Source organism: Dendrobates tinctorius, unplaced genomic scaffold, assembly GCF_039654945.1.
Source record: "Dendrobates tinctorius isolate UK_male_01 unplaced genomic scaffold, ASM3965494v1 ptg000455l, whole genome shotgun sequence".
In the NCBI taxonomy this organism is placed as follows: domain Eukaryota; kingdom Metazoa; phylum Chordata; class Amphibia; order Anura; family Dendrobatidae; genus Dendrobates; species Dendrobates tinctorius.
In genome coordinates this window covers 153,508-174,538 of record NW_027362117.1, presented here as the reverse complement: position 1 = coordinate 174,538, position 21,031 = coordinate 153,508, and the positions used below count along the sequence as shown (strand labels likewise).

The 21,031-nt window shown below is 57.2% G+C and overlaps 1 protein-coding gene across 5 annotated transcripts in view; it reads right to left on the bottom strand.

Annotated features, from left to right (window-relative positions):
- Positions 1 to 20,121, bottom strand: part of CACNA2D2 (calcium voltage-gated channel auxiliary subunit alpha2delta 2) — a 226,877-nt gene extending 206,756 nt beyond the window's left edge. For 3 of the 5 annotated variants that reach the window (XM_073564500.1, XM_073564503.1, XM_073564502.1), the window contains exon 1: positions 19,909 to 20,120. In XM_073564500.1, the coding sequence (XP_073420601.1) occupies positions 19,909 to 20,006 (98 nt within the window). In that variant the 5' untranslated portion in view covers positions 20,007 to 20,120. Of the gene's footprint in view, positions 1 to 19,908 lie in introns of all 5 variants that reach the window. The other 2 variants (XM_073564499.1, XM_073564501.1) reach the window with 1 other exon arrangement.
- Between the last annotated feature and the right edge of the window lie 910 nt (positions 20,122 to 21,031).

Sequence of the window (21,031 nt, the reverse complement as noted above, 5' to 3'; positions counted from 1 at the left end):
AGCTCAGGTACCATCATTCGAGTGTTGGGAAGAGGCCTAGAAAAGATCTGCTTCCATTGAGAGCGATTCTTGGAGGCTCCATGTGATAAATATTCCTGGCTGATTGTGATTCTCGCAATGTGCGGAGAAGGTCAGGAGAGAGGAGGCAGCAGCCACATAAGGAGCAGAGCAGACAGTCACTCTCCGCATTCTGCCCACGCGCGCTGCACAGGTGGCAAGAATGCTAAGAGGGAGTCGCGCTGCACAGGTGGCAGGAATGCTAAGAGGGAGCCGCGCTGCACAGGTGGCAGGAATGCTAAGAGGGAGCCGCGCTGCACAGGTGGCAGGAATGCTAAGAGGGAGCCGCGCTGCACAGGTGGCAGGAATGCTAAGAGGGAGCCGCGCTGCACAGGTGGCAGGAATGCTAAGAGGGAGCCGCGCTGCACAGGTGGCAGGAATGCTAAGAGGGAGCCGCGCTGCACAGGTGGCAGGAATGCTAAGAGGGAGCCGCGCTGCACAGGTGGCAGGAATGCTAAGAGGGAGCCGCGCTGCACAGGTGGCAGGAATGCTAAGAGGGAGCCGCGCTGCACAGGTGGCAGGAATGCTAAGAGGGAGCCGCGCTGCACAGGTGGCAGGAATGCTAAGAGGGAGCCGCGCTGCACAGGTGGCAGGAATGCTAAGAGGGAGCCGCGCTGCACAGGTGGCAGGAATGCTAAGAGGGAGCCGCGCTGCATAGGTGGCAGGAATGCTAAGAGGGAGCCGCGCTGTTCAGGTGGCAGGAATGCTAAGAGGGAGCCACGCTGCACAGGTGGCAGGAATGCTAAGAGGGAGCCGCGCTGCACTCCGTTAATGCCACCACTTCACAGCCCGACACTGCTCATCCACCGGCGTCTAGAGAGGGAACATATCAACATCAGGACGAGTGCGGCTTTTTAGGAAAATCTACATTAAACTCCGACACCACTTCTCTTCTGTCCTCCACATCCCAGAGCCAACACCAAGCCAAGTGCCAATTCCCCCCCGACATGGTCAGTCCAGTGCGGAAAATAGAAGCCGGGCTACTAGTCCCCAGCACATGGACCACTGCAGCACACGCTGTCACCTGACAGACCACCTCACATGGTCCCAGTAGGACAGGAGCTCAGATCTTCACTGTCCCCCTCGAGACCACCTCATACAATCCCTAAAGATCATGGTGGCACTGTCCATAATACCATTCTTGGCAGGGCTGTGGAGTCGGAGCTCATTTTGGTGGAAGCGGAGTCCGCATAAAATGGTCCGACTCCGACTCCTAAAATATATAATAAATTGGGTACAGTAGTTCAATGCAGAATGTGCTGAATATTTTTTCATAGGAATTTGGGAAAGTTGTGAAATGTCCTATAAATGACTGTTCTATTCCTGATCTAAGGCTACATTCACACACAGCGTTTTTGCTGCGTTTTTTGAGGATACGTTTTTTCAGCTGCAATCTATCCATTTATCCATATTTTAACTGTACCATAAACAATGAAAGCCGGGTAGCTCACAGACTAACACTCCTTTTTTTTTAGCACCAGTCAGGTACACCTCATAGCTGCCCAAAAGGACGCCCAGGACAGGCATTGCTCGTCTTCAGTAACACATCTCCATATTTTAACTGTACCATAAACAATGAAAGCCGGGTAGCTCACAGACTAACACTCCTTTTTTTTTAGCACCAGTCAGGTACACCTCATAGCTGCCCAAAAGGACGCCCAGGACAGGCATTGCTCGTCTTCAGTAACACATCAACATCAACTGATAGTTGGAATAAATACATTGCATTCACCACATCTTAAGGTGCAGGCTTTATTTTCAAGTGTAGGGGTGTGCAGTATAAGGTTCTGCAGCAGCTGAGGTGTGCAGTATGAGATTCTGCGGAACAGTATGAGGTTCTGCCCCCCCCAGTTTTGATCCTGGCTAAATCCGTTTCTTATAGATATGACGAACCTTCAGGTAACCCTAAATGAAGGTCAATGGACACAGGTGGCTGAATTGAAGAAATTGCTTAATCACCTATTTACCGTGACTAAAAAATTACAAGCTGGGGATTTAACTCCTGGCATCTTCATAAGGGAGTGGAAGAACTTGCTATTTTGCCTGTCCCAAAGAGGAGGTTTAATCGCAGATGGCATTTCTGCTTCAATGAAACGGAGAGAGACACAGCTATTGGAAAATAAAATTTTTCTGGCAGCCGTTTATGTGGACCCGAGTCATCGGATATTGCTTGATGATCAACAGCTTACTAAAGGAAAAAAAGCTCTGACTGAAGTAGCAGTTAGGATGAGTGGCCTACAGTAGGACTGCCAGGCGCAAAAGGACTTGGGTCCTGACAGTCCTACTGCTGCCATATCTTCATCCTCATCAGATGAGGAGTTTGACCTTGACAAGTATTTGGATGATATGGAGCAGGCAAAGCGTTGCCACAAGGAAAAAGATTTCACTCCATCTCCTATAGCAGCAGACTGACCATATTTCAGCAAAATGTTTCACTTGTTCTCAAAGAAAAATTCAACCGCTCATCAAAACTGACTGTGCAGGAGGCAATTCCTTTATACCCGGAAATTGTTAGAGATGTTCCCATGTGGTTACGGCTTTACCTCCAACCCAAGTTACTGTAGAGAGGTTGTTCTCTGGCCTTAACATTATTAGGTCAGATGTGAGGTCATCTATGAGGGAGGATCTGATGGAGGCAATTCTATTTCTTAGAACAAATTCATAGACTGCACAAATGCTATTTAGTATGTTTTTGATGAAAACTGTTTTTTTGCCACTTACATAGTTTATTACATAGTTATATATATATATATGTAATCGATATTACACAGTGTATTACATATTTACAATTTATTACAGTTTTTTGTGTTCTAAAGTTGTATTCCAATAAATATAATGTTCTCTCTAAATATCTTGATTATTGGATCATAAAAATGATTTAATGTCTGATGTTCACATTGTACTACAATACATTTTTCACTTAAATATAAGCAATATATGTGGGAGTCGGAGGAAGGGATATTGAGGAGTCGGAGTCGCAGGTTTGGCTTACCGACTCCACAGCCCTGGTTCTTGGGACCACCGCTCCTCCACCACAAGCCTGCCTGATGTAACCTCCTGGGGCCCTCTGTGGTTACGTGTGGCAGTGATCACATGGCGTCATGTCGCACATCTGTGCTACGGGCTCCACGCTACGCTATAAATATGCGGCCGTATCGGTGACACTGGGATGGTGTGTCCTCCCTGCCTGCACCATCCTCCCCCGAGCCAAAAACTGGAGACGCTTCACGTATAGGCCACCAAAGCGAATGACGGCCCAAACCCTGAGCCAGGCTGTACCTCCCGAGCCACGGTGCCCAGCGTCCACGGCTCCAGAGAGGAGGCCACTTATTATTGTTATCAAACGCGCACAATAGCTGACGGCCCGCCCGAAACACAAGACCCGACGGCCCGCCCGCCACACGAGACCCGACAGCCCGTCCACTTCACAAAAACGAGACCCAACGGCCCGCCCGCCACACGAGACCCGACAGCCCGTCCACTTCACAAAAACGAGACCCGACGGCCCGCCCGCCCGCCACACGAGATCCGACAGCCCATCCACTTCACAAAAACGAGACCCGACGGCCCGCCCGCCACACGAGACCCGACGGCCCGCCCGCCACACGAGACCCGACGGCCCGCCCGCCACACGAGACCCGACGGCCCGTCCACTTCACAGAAACGAGACCCGACAGCCCGCCCGCCACACGAGACCCGACGGCCCGCCCGCCACACAAGACCCGACGGCCCGCCCGCCACACAAGACCCGACAGCCCGTCCACTTCACAAAAACGAGACCCGACGGCCCGCCCGCCACACGAGACCCGACGGCCCGCCCGCCACACGAGATCCGACAGCCCGTCCACTTCACAAAAACGAGACCCGACAGCCCGCCCGCCACACAAGACCCGACGGCCCGCCCGCCACACGAAATACGACAGCCCGTCCACTTCACAAAAACGAGACCCGACAGCCCGCCCGCCACACGAGACCCGACGGCCCGCCCGCCACACGAGACCCGACGGCCCGTCCACTTCACAAAAACGAGACCCGACAGCCCGCCACACGAGACCGACAGCCCGTCCACTTCACAAAAACGAGACCCGACGGCCCGCCCGCCACACGAGACCCGACGGCCCGCCCGCCACACGAAATACGACAGCCCGTCCACTTCACAAAAACGAGACCCGACGGCCCGCCCGCCACACGAGACCCGACGGGCCGCCCGCCACACGAGACCCGACGGCCCGTCCACTTCACAAAAACGAGACCCGACGGCCCGCCCGCCACCCGAGACCCGACAGCCCGTCCACTTCACAAAAACGAGACCCGACAGCCCGCCCGCCACACGAGACCCGACGGCCCGCCCGCCACACGAGACCCGACGGCCCGCCCGCCACACGAGACCCGACGGCCCGCCCGCCACACGAGATCCGACAGCCCGTCCACTTCACAAAAACGAGACCCGACGGCCCGCCCGCCACACGAGACCCGACGGCCCGCCCGCCACACGAGAGCCGACGGCCCGCCCGCCACACGAGAGCCGACGGCCCGCCCGCCACACGAGAGCCGACAGCCCGCCCGCCACACGAGACCCGACAGCCCGCCCGCCACACGAGACCTGACAGCCCGCCCGCCACACGAGACCCGACAGCCCGTCCACTTCACAAAAACAGGAGCACCGACGAGAAACTGGAGGAAAGGAGAACGAAACGCAGGATGGGGACTGGTGTCTGAGGGATTTACATACAAAAAAAACATTATATACCCATTATATACACACACTGCTGGTGCACAAGAATTCGTAAATATGTTCCAATGTGTAATATGGGGTGTTACATAGGACTGCAGGTGACAACTACAATATCTGTACTCAGATATCGCTGTGTTATCTGTGGTGCTACATAGGACTGCCAGTGACATCTACTACATTATCTGTACTCCGGAGGTTATCACTGTTATCCATGGTGTTACATAGGACTGCCAGTGACATCTACTACATTATCTGTACTCCGGAGGTTATCACTGTGTTATCCGTGGTGCTACATAGGACTGCCAGTGACATCTACTACATTATCTGTACTCCGGAGGTTATCACTGTTATCCATGGTGTTACATAGGACTGCCAGTGACATCTACTACATTATCTGTACTCCGGAGGTTATCACTGTGTTATCCGTGGTGCTACATAGGACTGCCAGTGACATCTACTACATTATCTGTACTCCGGAGGTTATCACTGTTATCCATGGTGTTACATAGGACTGCCAGTGACATCTACTACATTATCTGTACTCCGGAGGTTATCACTGTTATCCATGGTGTTACATAGGGCTGCAGGTAGTGCAGTGCTGGTTTATGGCTGGGCCCCATCCCCGGCATCAAGCACTTAACAGGTTAACCATAGGATGGAAGGAAAAACAGGAGCATTAGTGGCGGTGTCTAATAATGGAGGCAGCTTCCCATTTTCGCGATACAATGGCGCTTTGTTATCTCGGGAATGTTTCAGGCCGCTACTTACAGGGCAATTTTTAATTGGCACCAATATGGCTCCAGCCTCCTCTTATCTCGCGGGTCGGAATATCTACCGCAGGTGGGAAAATTACTGGGATGCAGAACAGAAGGTTACAGCTTTTGGCACGCGGACCCCCACCTTCCCCTAAGCTCAGGTGATGGGGGAAGGACCAGTCTCCCCTATTATTACGGCTGATGGTAAAATGTGCCGCCTGTCAGCGCCAGTCACACACACAAACGCCAAATGCATCTGAAATCCATAAAAACATTTCTCCGGCCGTCCCCGTTAATGTCACCGCGGCCTCGTAATGGCATCAAACCTTCAGCCCGGGGATGAGAAACAATGCGCGGAGAAAGCCGCCTATTAGTGAGGGGCTTCATTACAGGACCCCCATCACCCCCGGAGCGCAGGGACGCCGCCGTCCTCCCCGAATGGCCGGCTCAAGACATATATCCAAGACTGAGCCCCCCGGGGCCAAGGATGAGTGTTATGGGCAAGACAAGACCTGCATGAGAATGAGCCGCCGCGTCCAGAGCCCACCCCGGGCCACAGGAATGGAAAACGGGTGCGAGCCCCCGCAAAACCGTGCAGAATCAGAATCCTCTCGCGCGGAGGGGGGGGGGGGCCGCATCCCTGCGCCTCTCGCGCGGGGGGGGGGGGGCCGCATCCCTGCGCCTCTCGCGCGGAGGGGGGGGGCCGCATCCCTGCGCCTCTCGCGCGGAGGGGGGGGCCGCATCCCTGCGCCTCTCGCGCGGAGGGGGGGGCCGCATCCCTGCGCCTCTCGCGCGGAGGGGGGGGGCCGCATCCCTGCGCCTCTCGCGCGGAGGGGGGGGGCCGCATCCCTGCGCCTCTCGCGCGGAGGGGGGGGCCGCATCCCTGCGCCTCTCGCGCGGAGGGGGGGGCCGCATCCCTGCGCCTCTCGCGCGGAGGGGGGGGCCGCATCCCTGCGCCTCTCGCGCGGAGGGGGGGGGCCGCATCCCTGCGCCTCTCGCGCGGAGGGGGGGGGCCGCATCCCTGCGCCTCTCGCGCGGAGGGGGGGGGCCGCATCCCTGCGCCTCTCGCGCGGAGGGGGGGGGCCGCATCCCTGCGCCTCTCGCGCGGAGGGGGGGGCCGCATCCCTGCGCCTCTCGCGCGGAGGGGGGGGGCCGCATCCCTGCGCCTCTCGCGCGGAGGGGGGGGGCCGCATCCCTGCGCCTCTCGCGCGGAGGGGGGGGGCCGCATCCCTGCGCCTCTCGCGCGGAGGGGGGGGGCCGCATCCCTGCGCCTCTCGCGCGGAGGGGGGGGGCCGCATCCCTGCGCCTCTCGCGCGGAGGGGGGGGGCCGCATCCCTGCGCCTCTCGCGCGGAGGGGGGGGGCCGCATCCCTGCGCCTCTCGCGCGGAGGGGGGGGGCCGCATCCCTGCGCCTCTCGCGCGGAGGGGGGGGCCGCATCCCTGCGCCTCTCGCGCGGAGGGGGGGGCCGCATCCCTGCGCCTCTCGCGCGGAGGGGGGGGCCGCATCCCTGCGCCTCTCGCGCGGAGGGGGGGGGCCGCATCCCTGCGCCTCTCGCGCGGAGGGGGGGGGCCGCATCCCTGCGCCTCTCGCGCGGAGGGGGGGGGCCGCATCCCTGCGCCTCTCGCGCGGAGGGGGGGGGCCGCATCCCTGCGCCTCTCGCGCGGAGGGGGGGGGCCGCATCCCTGCGCCTCTCGCGCGGAGGGGGGGGGCCGCATCCCTGCGCCTCTCGCGCGGAGGGGGGGGGCCGCATCCCTGCGCCTCTCGCGCGGAGGGGGGGGCCGCATCCCTGCGCCTCTCGCGCGGAGGGGGGGGCCGCATCCCTGCGCCTCTCGCGCGGAGGGGGGGGGCCGCATCCCTGCGCCTCTCGCGCGGAGGGGGGGGGCCGCATCCCTGCGCCTCTCGCGCGGAGGGGGGGGGGCCGCATCCCTGCGCCTCTCAGGCTTCTCTGTACTGGAAATCAGACCAGGAGGGGAGAACAAGGTACGACTCCATCTCTGTGGGTCAGGACGAGATCAGGAGGGACACAGTAGGGGTGTGTGCACACGCTGCGGATTTGGCCGATGCAGAACCGCAGCAGTTTTTGCTGTGGTGTACAGTACCATAATAACCTATGGACTTTAGAAACCGCAGTGCAGACGGTGTGGATTTTTCCACGCGGTTTTCCTGCGGTTTCTAAACGGCAGAAAGAATTGACATGTCATTCTGCGGATTCCGTTGCGGTTTGCCATCTCCTCCATTGTGGAGATGAAAAACCGCAGGGCAAAACCGCAGGCCAATCCGCACCCCAATCCGCAACGTGCACACATACCCTCAATGTCCCCATGACCACTGGTGGCTGCGAGATTGTTGGATCTGCTTGTTTTGGGGTGGTTACCCTTCTACAGCGCAGCACTGCACGAGGCCCACCGCCACCCATGCCACGATTCCACCTGCGGCTGGTACAGGCACATGTTAGCTGTTCAAAACAGCGCCGGAGGCCACATCAAAGGAAGGGACACAACATGCACACCAATTGGTGCTGCTGGTGCCAGATCTGGACAGAATCAGTCTCCTTTCCCCTCTGGCAGCTGACAATATATTCTGTTAATTTCCCTGTAAAATCATAGAATCATAGAGTTGGAAGGGACCTCCTGGGCCATCTGGTCCAACCCCCTGCTCAAAGCAGGATTCACTAAACCATCCCAGTCAGATGTCTGTCCAGCCTCTGTTTGAAGACTTCCATTGAAGGAGAACTCACCACTTCTTGTGGCAGCTTGTTCCACTCATTGATCACCCTCACTGTCACCCATCTAATATCTAATCTGTGTCTCCTCCCATTCAGTTTCATCCCATTGCTTCTAGTCTTTCCTTGTGCAAATGAGAATAAAGTTGATCCTTCTACAATGTGACAGCCCTTGAGATATTTGTAGACAGCTATTAAGTCTCCTCTCAGTCTTCTCTTTTGCAAACTAAACATTCCCAGATCCTGCAACCTTTCCTCATAAGACAGGGTTTGCAGACCGGTCACCATTCTGGTCGCTCTTTTCTGAACTTGCTTCAGTTTGTTGATGTCTTTTTTAAAATGTGGTGCCCAAAACTGGACACAATATTCCAGATGAGGTCTGACCAAAGAGGAGTAGAGGGAAATAATGACTTCACGTGATCTAGACTGTATGCTTCTGTTAATACATCCTAGAATTGCATTTGCCTTTTTTGCTGCTGCATCACACTGTTGACTCATATTCAGTCTGTGATCTATTAGTACAGTGATTTTCAACCTTTTTTGAGCCGCGGCACACTTTTTATATGTAAAAAATCCCGGGGCACACCACCAACCAAAATGGCACAAAATGACACTAAAACAGTACATATTATACATAATTATCCCTTTCTTTTAGTAATATGCCCCATCATTATCACCTTCTTGTAGTAATATGCCCCATCATAATCCCCTTCATGTAGAAATTGCACATTCCACTACCTCCATCATTTCCTTCTCCCCACCACCGCCTTCTTATCACCCCCATCACCGCCTTCTCCATTGCCCTCTCCCCATCACCACCTTCTCCATGACTCCCATCATTGCTTCTCATCACATCCAGCAACTCCCCTACACACACACACACACACACACACACACGCACGCACGCGCACACACGCACACCCCCCTCACCGGCAGCTTCCTCTCACTGGCACAGCAGCCGCGGGGCTGAATGATGATGTCATCCAGCCGCGCCGCTGACTGCTGTGTCAGGGAGGAAGCGACACAGGAACACGGGACTGCTGCCTCTCCCCGACCCGCCGCCCTGCTTGCCTCCACATGGCTAATTTGCATCGCATGTAAATTAGCCATGCGGACTGTATTAGTATACCCAAGTCTTTTTCACATGTGCTGTCACTTAGCCCTATTCCTCCCATTCTATATATGCTTTCTTCATTTTTATTGCCCAGATGTAGTACTTTGCATTTCTCCCTGTTAAAAACCATTCTGTTAGTTGCTGCCCACTTCTCCAGTTTATTTAAATCTTTTTGAATCCTCTCTCTCTCTTCTCTAGTATTAGCTATCCCTCCTAGCTTTGTGTCATCAGCAAATTTAATCAGTTTACCCTCAATTCCTTCATCTAAATCGCTGATAAAGATGTTGAACAATACAGGGCCCAGGACAGAGCCCTGTATTGTTCAACAGGGAGTGTTCTCAGCTCCACCGCCATTTACTGCAGAGTCTGCTCCTCTCCTGACAGGCATAAAGATATATCCACCCAGTATGGCCAATAGATCAGTATGTAGAAATCTGAGAGTGACTAAGCGTGTGTGTCCTCCAGCACTCGGCGGATGTCACTGAGATTGAGTGTTCTCCAGAACCCAGCTCATTAGGGTGAAGGGGACAGAGCATGTGTGTCCTCCAGCACTCAGCTCAATAGGTGGAGGGGACAGAGCGTGTGTCCTCCAGCACTCAGCTTATCAGGTGGAGGGGACAGAGCGTGTGTGTCCTCCAGCACTCTGCTTATCAGGTGGAGGGGACTGAGCGAATGTGTCCTCCAGCACTCTGCTTATCAGGTGGAGGGGACTGAGCGAATGTGTCCTCCAGCACTCCGCTTATCAGGTGGAGGGGACTGAGCGTGAGTGTCCTCCAGCACTCCGCTTATCAGGTGGAGGGCACTGAGCGTGAGTGTCATTCAGCACTCAGGAGGGCACTGAGCGTGAGTGTCATTCAGCACTCAGCTCAGTAGGTGGAGGCGACTGGGTGTGTGTGTCCTCCAGCACTCTGCTTATCAGGTGGAGGGGACTGAGCGTGTGTGACCACCAATGCTCAGAGCATTAGGTGGAGGTTGACACTGCTATGCACTGAACATCAGAGGCCTCATACGATGTAATGTCTGCACTGGATGCAGCGAAACGGCGAATATATCATCTGTGCAGTTAAGATATTTGATGGTGCGCTGTGCCTTTAACAAAAAATCCTCATGTTACCGTAGTGGAAGAAAACATTTAAAGAGGTTATCCTGCAAACAAGATACATCTTACCTATCACATGATTGGTGGAGAATACAGAATTGGGGGTCTGACCTCTTGTACCCCCACTGATTACAACAACAGGGGCCCCAATCTCCTCTAATTCAACAGAGATTGATGCGCATGCAATTCTGGAGACTCTTTACTAACAATCAGTGACTGGAAACATCTACCTGCAGCTCTGAGAGCCGTCCACAGAGCTGAGGGTTTGTCACAGTTGTATCCAGCCCACACAGCACAATACATGGCAGCCCCGGCATCTCCTGCCCGGGCTCCAGATTCACCGTCACAGGCCCAGGATGGAAACAATCTATTCCCCATTCACTGACAGCAAGCAGAGTTCTAAGCCCGACATCCATTAAGAAGAGACAGAACGTCTCATTGTACAGTGTGACCATCTACTGGTCGCCCCTTCAGAGCCCGCGGCCCCCTCTGCGCTCATTTTGGTGCCCTCCAAACCAGTTTCACTACATAGAGCCCTCTCCCTCATCAACGGCTCCCCGCCGCCCAAAGCGGCACGAGACCCGTCTGAATGAGTCCCAAGACTCCGCAGCTGCGGCACCATCAGGCCTCCGTCCTCAGGGCCACATTATTGGTCACGGTGATCACAGCTGTTGGGGGCAGGGAGTGTGCCCGCTATATATATATAAAAACGAGTGTGTGTGTGTGCGTATGTATCAAGCCACAGATGTCATAATCAACTGATGATGTCCCCACTATGTGGAGTGGGAATGGCTTGATACACACACAAACATACACCTATGGGATGGAGGATATGTGTGACGGGTATATGGGCACGGGACTATGGGATGGGGGATATGTATGATGGGTATATGGGCACGGGACTATGGGATGGAGGATGTGTGATGGGTATATGGGCACGGGACTATGGGATGGAGGATGTGTATGACGGGTATATGGGCACGGGACTATGGGATGGGGGATATGTATGATGGGTATATGGGCACTGGACTATGGGATGGAGGATGTGTATGACGGGTATATGGGCACGGGACTATGGGATGGAGGATGTGTGATGGGTATATGGGCACGGGACTATGGGATGGAGGATGTGTGATGGTATATGTGCACGGGACTATGGGATGGAGGATGTGTATGACGGGTATATGGGCACGGGACTATGGGATGGGGGATATGTATGATGGGTATATGGGCACTGGACTATGGGATGGAGGATGTGTATGACGGGTATATGGGCACGGGACTATGGGATGGAGGATGTGTATGACGGGTATATGGGCACGGGACTATGGGAAGGAAGATGTGTGATGGGTATATGTGCACGGGACTATGGGATGGAGGATGTGTGATGGGTATATGTGCACGGGACTATGGGATGGAGGATGTGTGATGGGTATATGGGCACGGGACTATGGGATGGAGGATGTGTATGACGGGTATATGGGCACGGGACTATGGGATGGAGGACGTGTGATGGGTATATGGGCACGGGACTATGGAATGGAGGATGTGTGATGGGTATATGGGCACGGGACTATGGGATGAAGGATGTGTGATGGATATATGGGCACAGGACTATGGGATGAAGGATGTGTGATCGGTATATGGGCACGGGACTATGGAATGGAGGATGTGTGATGGGTATATGGGCACGGGACTATGGGATGGAGGATGTGTATGACGGGTATATGGGCACGGGACTATGGGATGGAGGACGTGTGATGGGTATATGGGCACGGGACTATGGGATGGAGGACGTGTGATGGGTATATGGGCACGGGACTATGGGATGGAGGATGTGTGATGGGTGTATGGGCACGGGACTATGGGATGGAGGATGTGTATGACGGGTATATGGGCACTCGACTATGGGATGGAGGATGTGTGATGGGTATATGGGCACGGGACTATGGGATGGAGGATGTGTGATGGGTATATGGGCACGGGACTATGGGATGGAGGATGTGTGATGGGTATATGGGCACGGGACTATGGGATGGAGGATGTGTGATGGGTATATGGGCACTGGACTATGGGATGGAGGATGAGTGATGGGTATATGGGCACGGGACTATGGGATGGAGGATGTGTGATGGGTATATGGGCACGGGACTATGGGATGAAGGATGTGTGATGGGTATATGGGCACAGGACTATGGGATGGAGGATGTGTGATGGGTATATGGGCATGAGACTATGGGATGGAGGATGTGTATGATGGGTATATGGGCACGGGACTATGGGATGGAGGATATGTATGATGGGTATATGGGCACGGGACTATGGGATGGAGGATGTGTGTGATGGGTATATGGGCACGCGACGATGGGATGGAGGACAATTATAATTTGCTATAACTAATCACAGTTAGTTACCATGCCCGGGCAACATCAGGCTGTTCAGCCAGTACAGAAATAAAAGCGCCATATAATGCCAAGCGTAAAGCATCAAAGAGGATGGCCAGCACCCCAATGATTGCCTGCAGCGCTCACACAAATACAAGTGACATCGTCAGGATTTGTGTCATCAGCAGACACCAAACCAAGGCAGTCATGCCCAAAAAAAAGCCGCCACACAATACTGTAAAGTAGAAGCTTGAAAGGTATTTTGTACCCACAGATGGTCCGCCGAGACGCCTGCATGTAACGCATGGGGCCAGTGATTGGCTGCAGGCAAGTGATGGCATCAATGCAGGTAAGTAATCAAAGGTCAATGGGACCCCCGGCACGTCACTGTGCGAGGGAGATCCAGGACAGTGTATAGGTACAAGCGATTTTCCTGGGGTTCAGTCCATGGATGGTCCATAATGGAGGCCTCAGCATCTTCTCAAACAGGATCCTCATTAAGTACCTGGCCACCATGACAGGGGAACCAGCGGGTGCCATGGGCAGATGAGACGTGCATGCTCGGCTGCAGGGAGGCGGGCCGACACCACGTCCTATGAAACCTTCAGCAGCCCACACAGAGCCTCAGAGAGGACTCTACGGCCTACGTGTCCCGCCACAGCGGACAGAGAGCAGGAACTGACGCGGTGTTAACTGCCCCAGGAGGGGCCAAAGCCCTCACTCCTCTCCCACCATTAGTGCTCACAAGTATTGTATGACCTCTTCTCTATCCAAACACGCCGTTCACCCCCCGCCCCCAGCGCTCTCTCCCTGACCAGTCTCTCCCACAAACCATCTCCTCCAGGGATTTTTCTCTATCCCGCACATTCTTGTCCTCCTCCCCAACACGCTCTTGCCCTTTACCCTCCACACGATCATACCCTCTCCCCCTTTCCAAGCTTTTGCCCTCTCCCCACCAAACTCTTGCCCTTCCTCCCCCCACTTTTACCAACTCCCACTGCATGCTCTTACCCTCCCCCCACTTTTCCCCTGTCCCCCCTGCATGCTCTTCCCCTGTCCCCCCTGCAAGCTCTTCCCCTCCCCCCACTTTTCCCCTCTCCCCCCCCACTTTTCCCCTCTCCCCCTGCCTGCTCTTCCCCTCCCCCCACTTCCACCCCCACTTTTCCCCTCTCCCCCTGCCTGCTCTTCCCCTCCCCCCACTTTTCCCCTCTCCCCCTGCCTGCTCTTCCCCTCCCCCCACTTTTCCCCTCTCCCCCTGCCTGCTCTTCCCCTCCCCCCACTTTTCCCCTCTCCCCCTGCCTGCTCTTCCCCTCCCCCCACTTCCCCCCCCACTTTTCCCCTCTCCCCCTGCCTGCTCTTCCCCTCCCCCACCGATGCTCGCTCTTCAATTATCACATTTTGCAGCAGTCTCAATCCTCCAGAGACGTCTGACGATAATTATCTTAATTGACTTTAATATTTCCCTTTGTAGCAGTCTGGGTTTTTTTTTTTTTAGAAATTAGCCGCCATGGCTGCACTCATCCCCCCAACACCTAATGCACAGGGCTGCTGTGTCCGGCGGAGGACAGGCCCCGACCCCGGAGCGTCCGGCTGCTGCGTCCCAGGAGGACAATGTTTTATCTGCTCCTAGAAACACCTGTCACCCTATCAGGTGAGGAAAGATGGCAGCCGGGAAATGAGGCATTACACAACTGAGAAACTGTGCAAAGCATCACCCAGCGGGGGGCAGAGCGGCGCAACCAGGAGCGCCAGATCAGCGCTGCAACCCCTCACCCCTAATGATGAGCGCCAGCAAAGGAGACTACACATCCAACAGTGGAAATCACAGCCACATGTAGCAGAGGGGAGAACGTCAGCAAGGAGGAGGTCAGACGCTGCAGCCCCTACTGCGTTATCTGTGGTGTTACATAGGACTGCAGGTGACATCTACATTACTTGTACTGGAGTTATCACTGTGCTATCTGTGGTGTTACATAGGACTGCAGGTGACATCTACATTACTTGTACTGGAGTTATCACTGTTATCTGTGGTGTTACATAGGACTGCAGGTGACATCTACATTACTTGTACTGGAGTTATCACTGTTATCTGTGGTGTTACATAGGACTGCAGGTGACACCTACATTACTTGTACTGGAGTTATCACTTATCTGTGGTGTTACATAGGACTGCAGGTGGCATCTACATTACTTGTACTGGAGTTATCACTGTTATCTGTGGTGTTACATAGGACTGCAGGTGACATCTACATTACTTGTACTGGAGTTATCACTTATCTGTGGTGTTACATAGGACTGCAGGTGACACCTACATTACTTGTACTGGAGTTATCACTGTTATCTGTGGTGTTACATAGGACTGCAGGTGACACCTACATTACTTGTACTGGAGTTATCACTGTTATCTGTGGTGTTACATAGGACTGCAGGTGACATCTACATTACTTGTACTGGAGTTATCACTGTTATCTGTGGTGTTACATAGGACTGCAGGTGACATCTACATTACTTGTACTGGAGTTATCACTGTTATCTGTGGTGTTAGGCTGGTTTCACACTTGCGCATGCGTTTTTTTTCTTCCTATATTTAACATGGGTGCGCATTGTCATGCGTTTGTATTTTTTTGTAGTGTGCGCCCGGGCATACAAAATGCAAACTGTTGCATTTTTTGTGCGTCCGACCTGTCTCAAAAAACGCATGCGCACGCAATGTGCATGGAATTCACCCCAAAACACATTAACATCCATCTCACAGATCCTCCTTACCCGACCTATCACAATTAATGACATCACACTTTCCCCAGTACCGGAAGTCCGCTGCCTCGGAGTAACCCTTTACTCTGCCCTGTCCTTCAAACCGCACATCCAAGCTCTCTCCCCCTCCTGTCACCTCCAGCTCAAAAATATTTCCAGAATCCGTCCTTTCCTCAACCCTCAATCTACTAAAATGCTTGTGCACGCCCTCATCATCTCCCGCCTCAACTACTGCAACAACCTTTTCTGTGGCCTCCCTGCTAACACCCTCGCACCTCTCCGTCCATCCTTAACTCTGACGCCCAACTAATTCATCACTCTCCTCGCTACTCCTCCGCTTCTCCCCTCTGCAAATCTCTTCACTGGCTCCCATTCCCTCAGCGTATCCAGTTCAAATTACTAATACTGACCTACAAGGCCATCTATAACCTGTCTCCCCCATATGTCTCTGCACTAATCTCCCGATACCTTCCCTCAAGGAATCTCCGGTCCTCCCAAGACCTCCTTCTCTCCTCCACACTTATTAGCTCCTCACCCAACCGCCTCCAAGACTTCTCCCGAATATCCCCCATCCTCTGGAATTTTTTGCCCCAACATGTCCGACTATCAACCACATTCGGATCCTTCAGACGAAACATGAAAACCCATCTCTTCATGAAAGCCTACAGCCTGCAATGACCCCGCTACCACCTCACCACTACCGGAGCTACCGCCTCTCCAACACCGGAGCTACCGCCTCTCCAACACCGGAGCTACCGCCTCTCCAACACCGGAGCTACCGCCTCTCCAACACCGGAGCTACCGCCTCTCCAACACCGGAGCTACCGCCTCACCATCACCGGAGCTACCGCCTCTCCAACACCGGAGCTACCGCCTCTCCAACACCGGAGCTACCGCCTCTCCAACACCGGAGCTACCGCCTCACCAACACCGGAGCTACCGCCTCACCAACACCAGAGCTGCTGCAACCCCCCCAACCTACTGTCTCCTTCCCCACCATCCTGTAGAATGTAAGCCCCCCGGGGCAGGGTCCTCTCTCTCCTCTGTATCAGTCTGTGATTGTTAGTTTACTGTAAGTGATATCTGTAATTTGTATGTGACCCCTTCTCATGTACAGCAGCATGGAACCAATGGGGCTATAGAAATAATAATAATAATCAGTACTCAGTATCACTGTGTGATCTGTGGTGTTACATAGGACTGCAGGTGACATCTACTACATTATCGGTCCTCAGAGAGTTACCACTGTGTGATCTGTGGTGTTACATAGGACTGCAGGTGACATCTACTACATTATCTGTACTCAGAGTTACCACTGTGTGATCTGTGGTGTTACATAGGACTGCAGGTGACATCTACTACATTATCTGTACTCAGAGTTACCACTGTGTGATCTGTGGTGTTACATGGTGTTACATAGGACTGTAGGTGACATCTACTACATAAACATATCAGAGTTTCAAAGACAATTTCGGCTCTGCTACATTAATCCTGTATACACAATAATCAATCACTTCAGTGACTGGATCCCGCAGCAACATCTCCAGAACAAGACCCAGATGAGACCGCAGAGCGCCGGTCACTGACTGCTGGTGAGGAGACGGGACACATGTCCATCAGAAACAGGGGGGGGGGGGACAGTCACAGGACCCTGGTGGGGAGGGGGGGGGGGGCACAGTCACAGGACCCTGGTGGGGAGGGGGGGGGCACAGTCACAGGACCCTGGTGGGGAGGGGGGGGGCACAGTCACAGGACCCTGGTGGGGAGGGGGGGGGCACAGTCACAGGACCCTGGTGGGGAGGGGGGGGGCACAGTCACAGGACCCTGGTGGGGAGGGGGGGGGGCACAGTCACAGGACCCTGGTGGGGAGGGGGGGGGCACAGTCACAGGACCCTGGTGGGGAGGGGGGGGGGCACAGTCACAGGACCCTGGTGGGGAGGGGGGGGGGCACAGTCACAGGACCCTGGTGGGGAGGGGGGGGGGGCACAGTCACAAGACCCTGGTGGGGAGGGGGGGGGGGGGGGCACAGTCACAAGACCCTGGTGGGGAGGGGGGGGGGGGCACAGTCACAAGACCCTGGTGGGGAGGGGGGGGGGGCACAGTCACAGGACCCTGGTGGGGAGGGGGGGGGGGCACAGTCACAGGACCCTGGTGGGGAGGGGGGGGGCACAGTCACAGGACCCTGGTGGGGAGGGGGGGGGGCACAGTCACAGGACCCTGGTGGGGAGGGGGGGGGGCACAGTCACAGGACCCTGGTGGGGAGGGGGGGGGGCACAGTCACAGGACCCTGGTGGGGAGGGGGGGGGGGGCACAGTCACAGGACCCTGGTGGGGAGGGGGGGGGGGGCACAGTCACAGGACCCTGGTGGGGAGGGGGGGGGGCACAGTCACAGGACCCTGGTGGGGAGGGGGGGGGGCACAGTCACAGGACCCTGGTGGGGAGGGGGGGGGGGCACAGTCACAGGACCCTGGTGGGGAGGGGGGGGGGGCACAGTCACAGGACCCTGGTGGGGAGGGGGGGGGGGCACAGTCACAGGACCCTGGTGGGGAGGGGGGGGGGGGCACAGTCACAGGACCCTGGTGGGGAGGGGGGGGGGGCACAGTCACAGGACCCTGGTGGGGAGGGGGGGGGGCACAGTCACAGGACCCTGGTGGGGAGGGGGGGGGCACAGTCACAGGACCCTGGTGGGGAGGGGGGGGGGGCACAGTCACAGGACCCTGGTGGGGAGGGGGGGGGGGCACAGTCACAGGACCCTGGTGGGGAGGGGGGGGGGGCACAGTCACAGGACCCTGGTGGGGAGGGGGGGGGGGCACAGTCACAGGACCCTGGTGGGGAGGGGGGGGGGGGCACAGTCACAGGACCCTGGTGGGGAGGGGGGGGGGCACAGTCACAGGACCCTGGTGGGGAGGGGGGGGGGGCACAGTCACAGGACCCTGGTGGGGAGGGGGGGGGGCACAGTCACAGGACCCTGGTGGGGAGGGGGGGGGGCACAGTCACAGGACCCTGGTGGGGAGGGGGGGGGGCACAGTCACAGGACCCTGGTGGGGAGGGGGGGGGGCACAGTCACAGGACCCTGGTGGGGAGGGGGGGGGGCACAGTCACAGGACCCTGGTGGGGAGGGGGGGGGGGCACAGTCACAGGACCCTGGTGGGGAGGGGGGGGGGCACAGTCACAGGACCCTGGTGGGGAGGGGGGGGGGCACAGTCACAGGACCCTGGTGGGGAGGGGAGGGGGCACAGTCACAGGACCCTGGTGGGGAAGGGGCACAGTCACAGGACCCTGGTGGGGAGGGGGGGGGGGGCACAGTCACAGGACCCTGGTGGGGAGGGGGGGGGGGGCACAGTCACAGGACCCTGGTGGGGAGGGGGGGGGGGGCACAGTCACAGGACCCTGGTGGGGAGGGGGGGGGCACAGTCACAGGACCCTGGTGGGGAGGGGGGGGGGCACAGTCACAGGACCCTGGTGGGGAGGGGGGGGGGCACAGTCACAGGACCCTGGTGGGGAGGGGGGGGGGCACAGTCACAGGACCCTGGTGGGGAGGGGGGGGGGCACAGTCACAGGACCCTGGTGGGGAGGGGGCACAGTCACAGGACCCTGGTGGGGAGGGGGCACAGTCACAGGACCCTGGTGGGGAGGGGGCACAGTCACAGGACCCTGGTGGGGAGGGGGCACAGTCACAGGACCCTGGTGGGGAGGGGGCACAGTCACAGGACCCTGGTGGGGAGGGGGGGGGGGCACAGTCACAGGACCCTGGTGGGGAGGGGGGGGGGGGCACAGTCACAGGACCCTGGTGGGGAGGGGGGGGGGCACAGTCACAGGACCCTGGTGGGGAGGGGGGGGGCACAGTCACAGGACCCTGGTGGGGAGGGGGGGGGGCACAGTCACAGGACCCTGGTGGGGAGGGGGGGGGGCACAGTCACAGGACCCTGGTGGGGAGGGGGGGGGGCACAGTCACAGGACCCTGGTGGGGAGGGGGGGGGCACAGTCACAGGACCCTGGTGGGGAGGGGGGGGGCACAGTCACAGGACCCTGGTGGGGAGGGGGGGGGCACAGTCACAGGACCCTGGTGGGGGGGCACAGTCACAGGTGGTGGAAGCTCCGTTGGTGCAGACCCTGTGGGGTGTGCGGGGTCCTGGGCTCCGGGTGTCGGGGTCTCAGGTGCCGCTGTTCCGGGTCTCGGCTCTGTCAGGACCCGTGTAATGGAGGCGGCCGCGGTCTGCAGGGAGGCGGCTCCGCTTCTCACCCGGGGACCGAGCGCTGGGATCGGGGGGCTCCGCCCGGTACTCACGTGTGCTGCTGCGGGAAGCTGAAGCCTCCGGCCCCGGGGAGCGGGAAGAGGCCGGCGAGGAGCAGACACAGGGCCGGGAGCGGCGGGAACATCATCATCCTGCGGAGCCGAGAGACGCCGGAGCCGCCGAGCTGTACACACACTGCCGGGGAGCGGGGGAGGAGCCAGAGAGAGAGACCGCCCACCACAGAGAGACCGCCCACCACAGAGAGACCGCCCACCACAGAGAGACCGCCCACCACAGAGAGACCGCCCACCACAGAGAGACCGCCCACTACAGAGAGACTGCCCCCACTACAGAGAGACTGCCCACTACAGAGAGACCGCCCACCACAGAGAGACCGCCCCCACCACAGAGAGACTGCCCACCACAGAGAGACCGCCCCCACCACAGAGAGACTGCCCACCACAGAGAGACACTGCCCCGACCACAGAGAGAGACGGCCTCCACCACAGAGAGACTGCCCACCACAGAGAGACTGCCCACCACAGAGAGACACTGCCCCGACCACAGAGAGAGACGGCCTCCACCACAGAGAGACTGCCCACCACACAGAGACTGCCCCGACCACAGAGAGAGACTGCCTCCACCACAGAGAGACTGCCCACCACAGAGAGACTGCCTACCACAGAGAGACTGCCCCCACTACAGAGAGAGACTGCCCCGACCACAGAGAGAGACTGCCTCCACCACAGAGAGACTGCCCACCACAGAGAGACTGCCCACCACAGAGAGACTGCCCCCACCACACAGAGACTGCCCCCACTACAGAGAGAGACTGCCCCGACCACAGAAAGAGACTGCCCCCACCACAGAGAGAGACTGCCCCCACCACAGAGAGAGACTGCCTCCACCACAGAGAGAGAGAGACTGCCCACCACAGAGAGAGAGACTGCCCACCACACAGAGACTGCCCACCACAGAGAGAGACTGCCCACCGCACAGAGAGAGACTGCCCACCACACAGAGAGAGACTGCCCACCACAGAGAGACTGCCCACCACAGAGAGACTGCCCCCACCACACAGAGACTGCCCCCACTACAGAGAGAGACTGCCCCGACCACAGAGAGAGACTGCCCCCACCACACAGAGAGACTGCCCCCACCACAGAGAGACTGCCC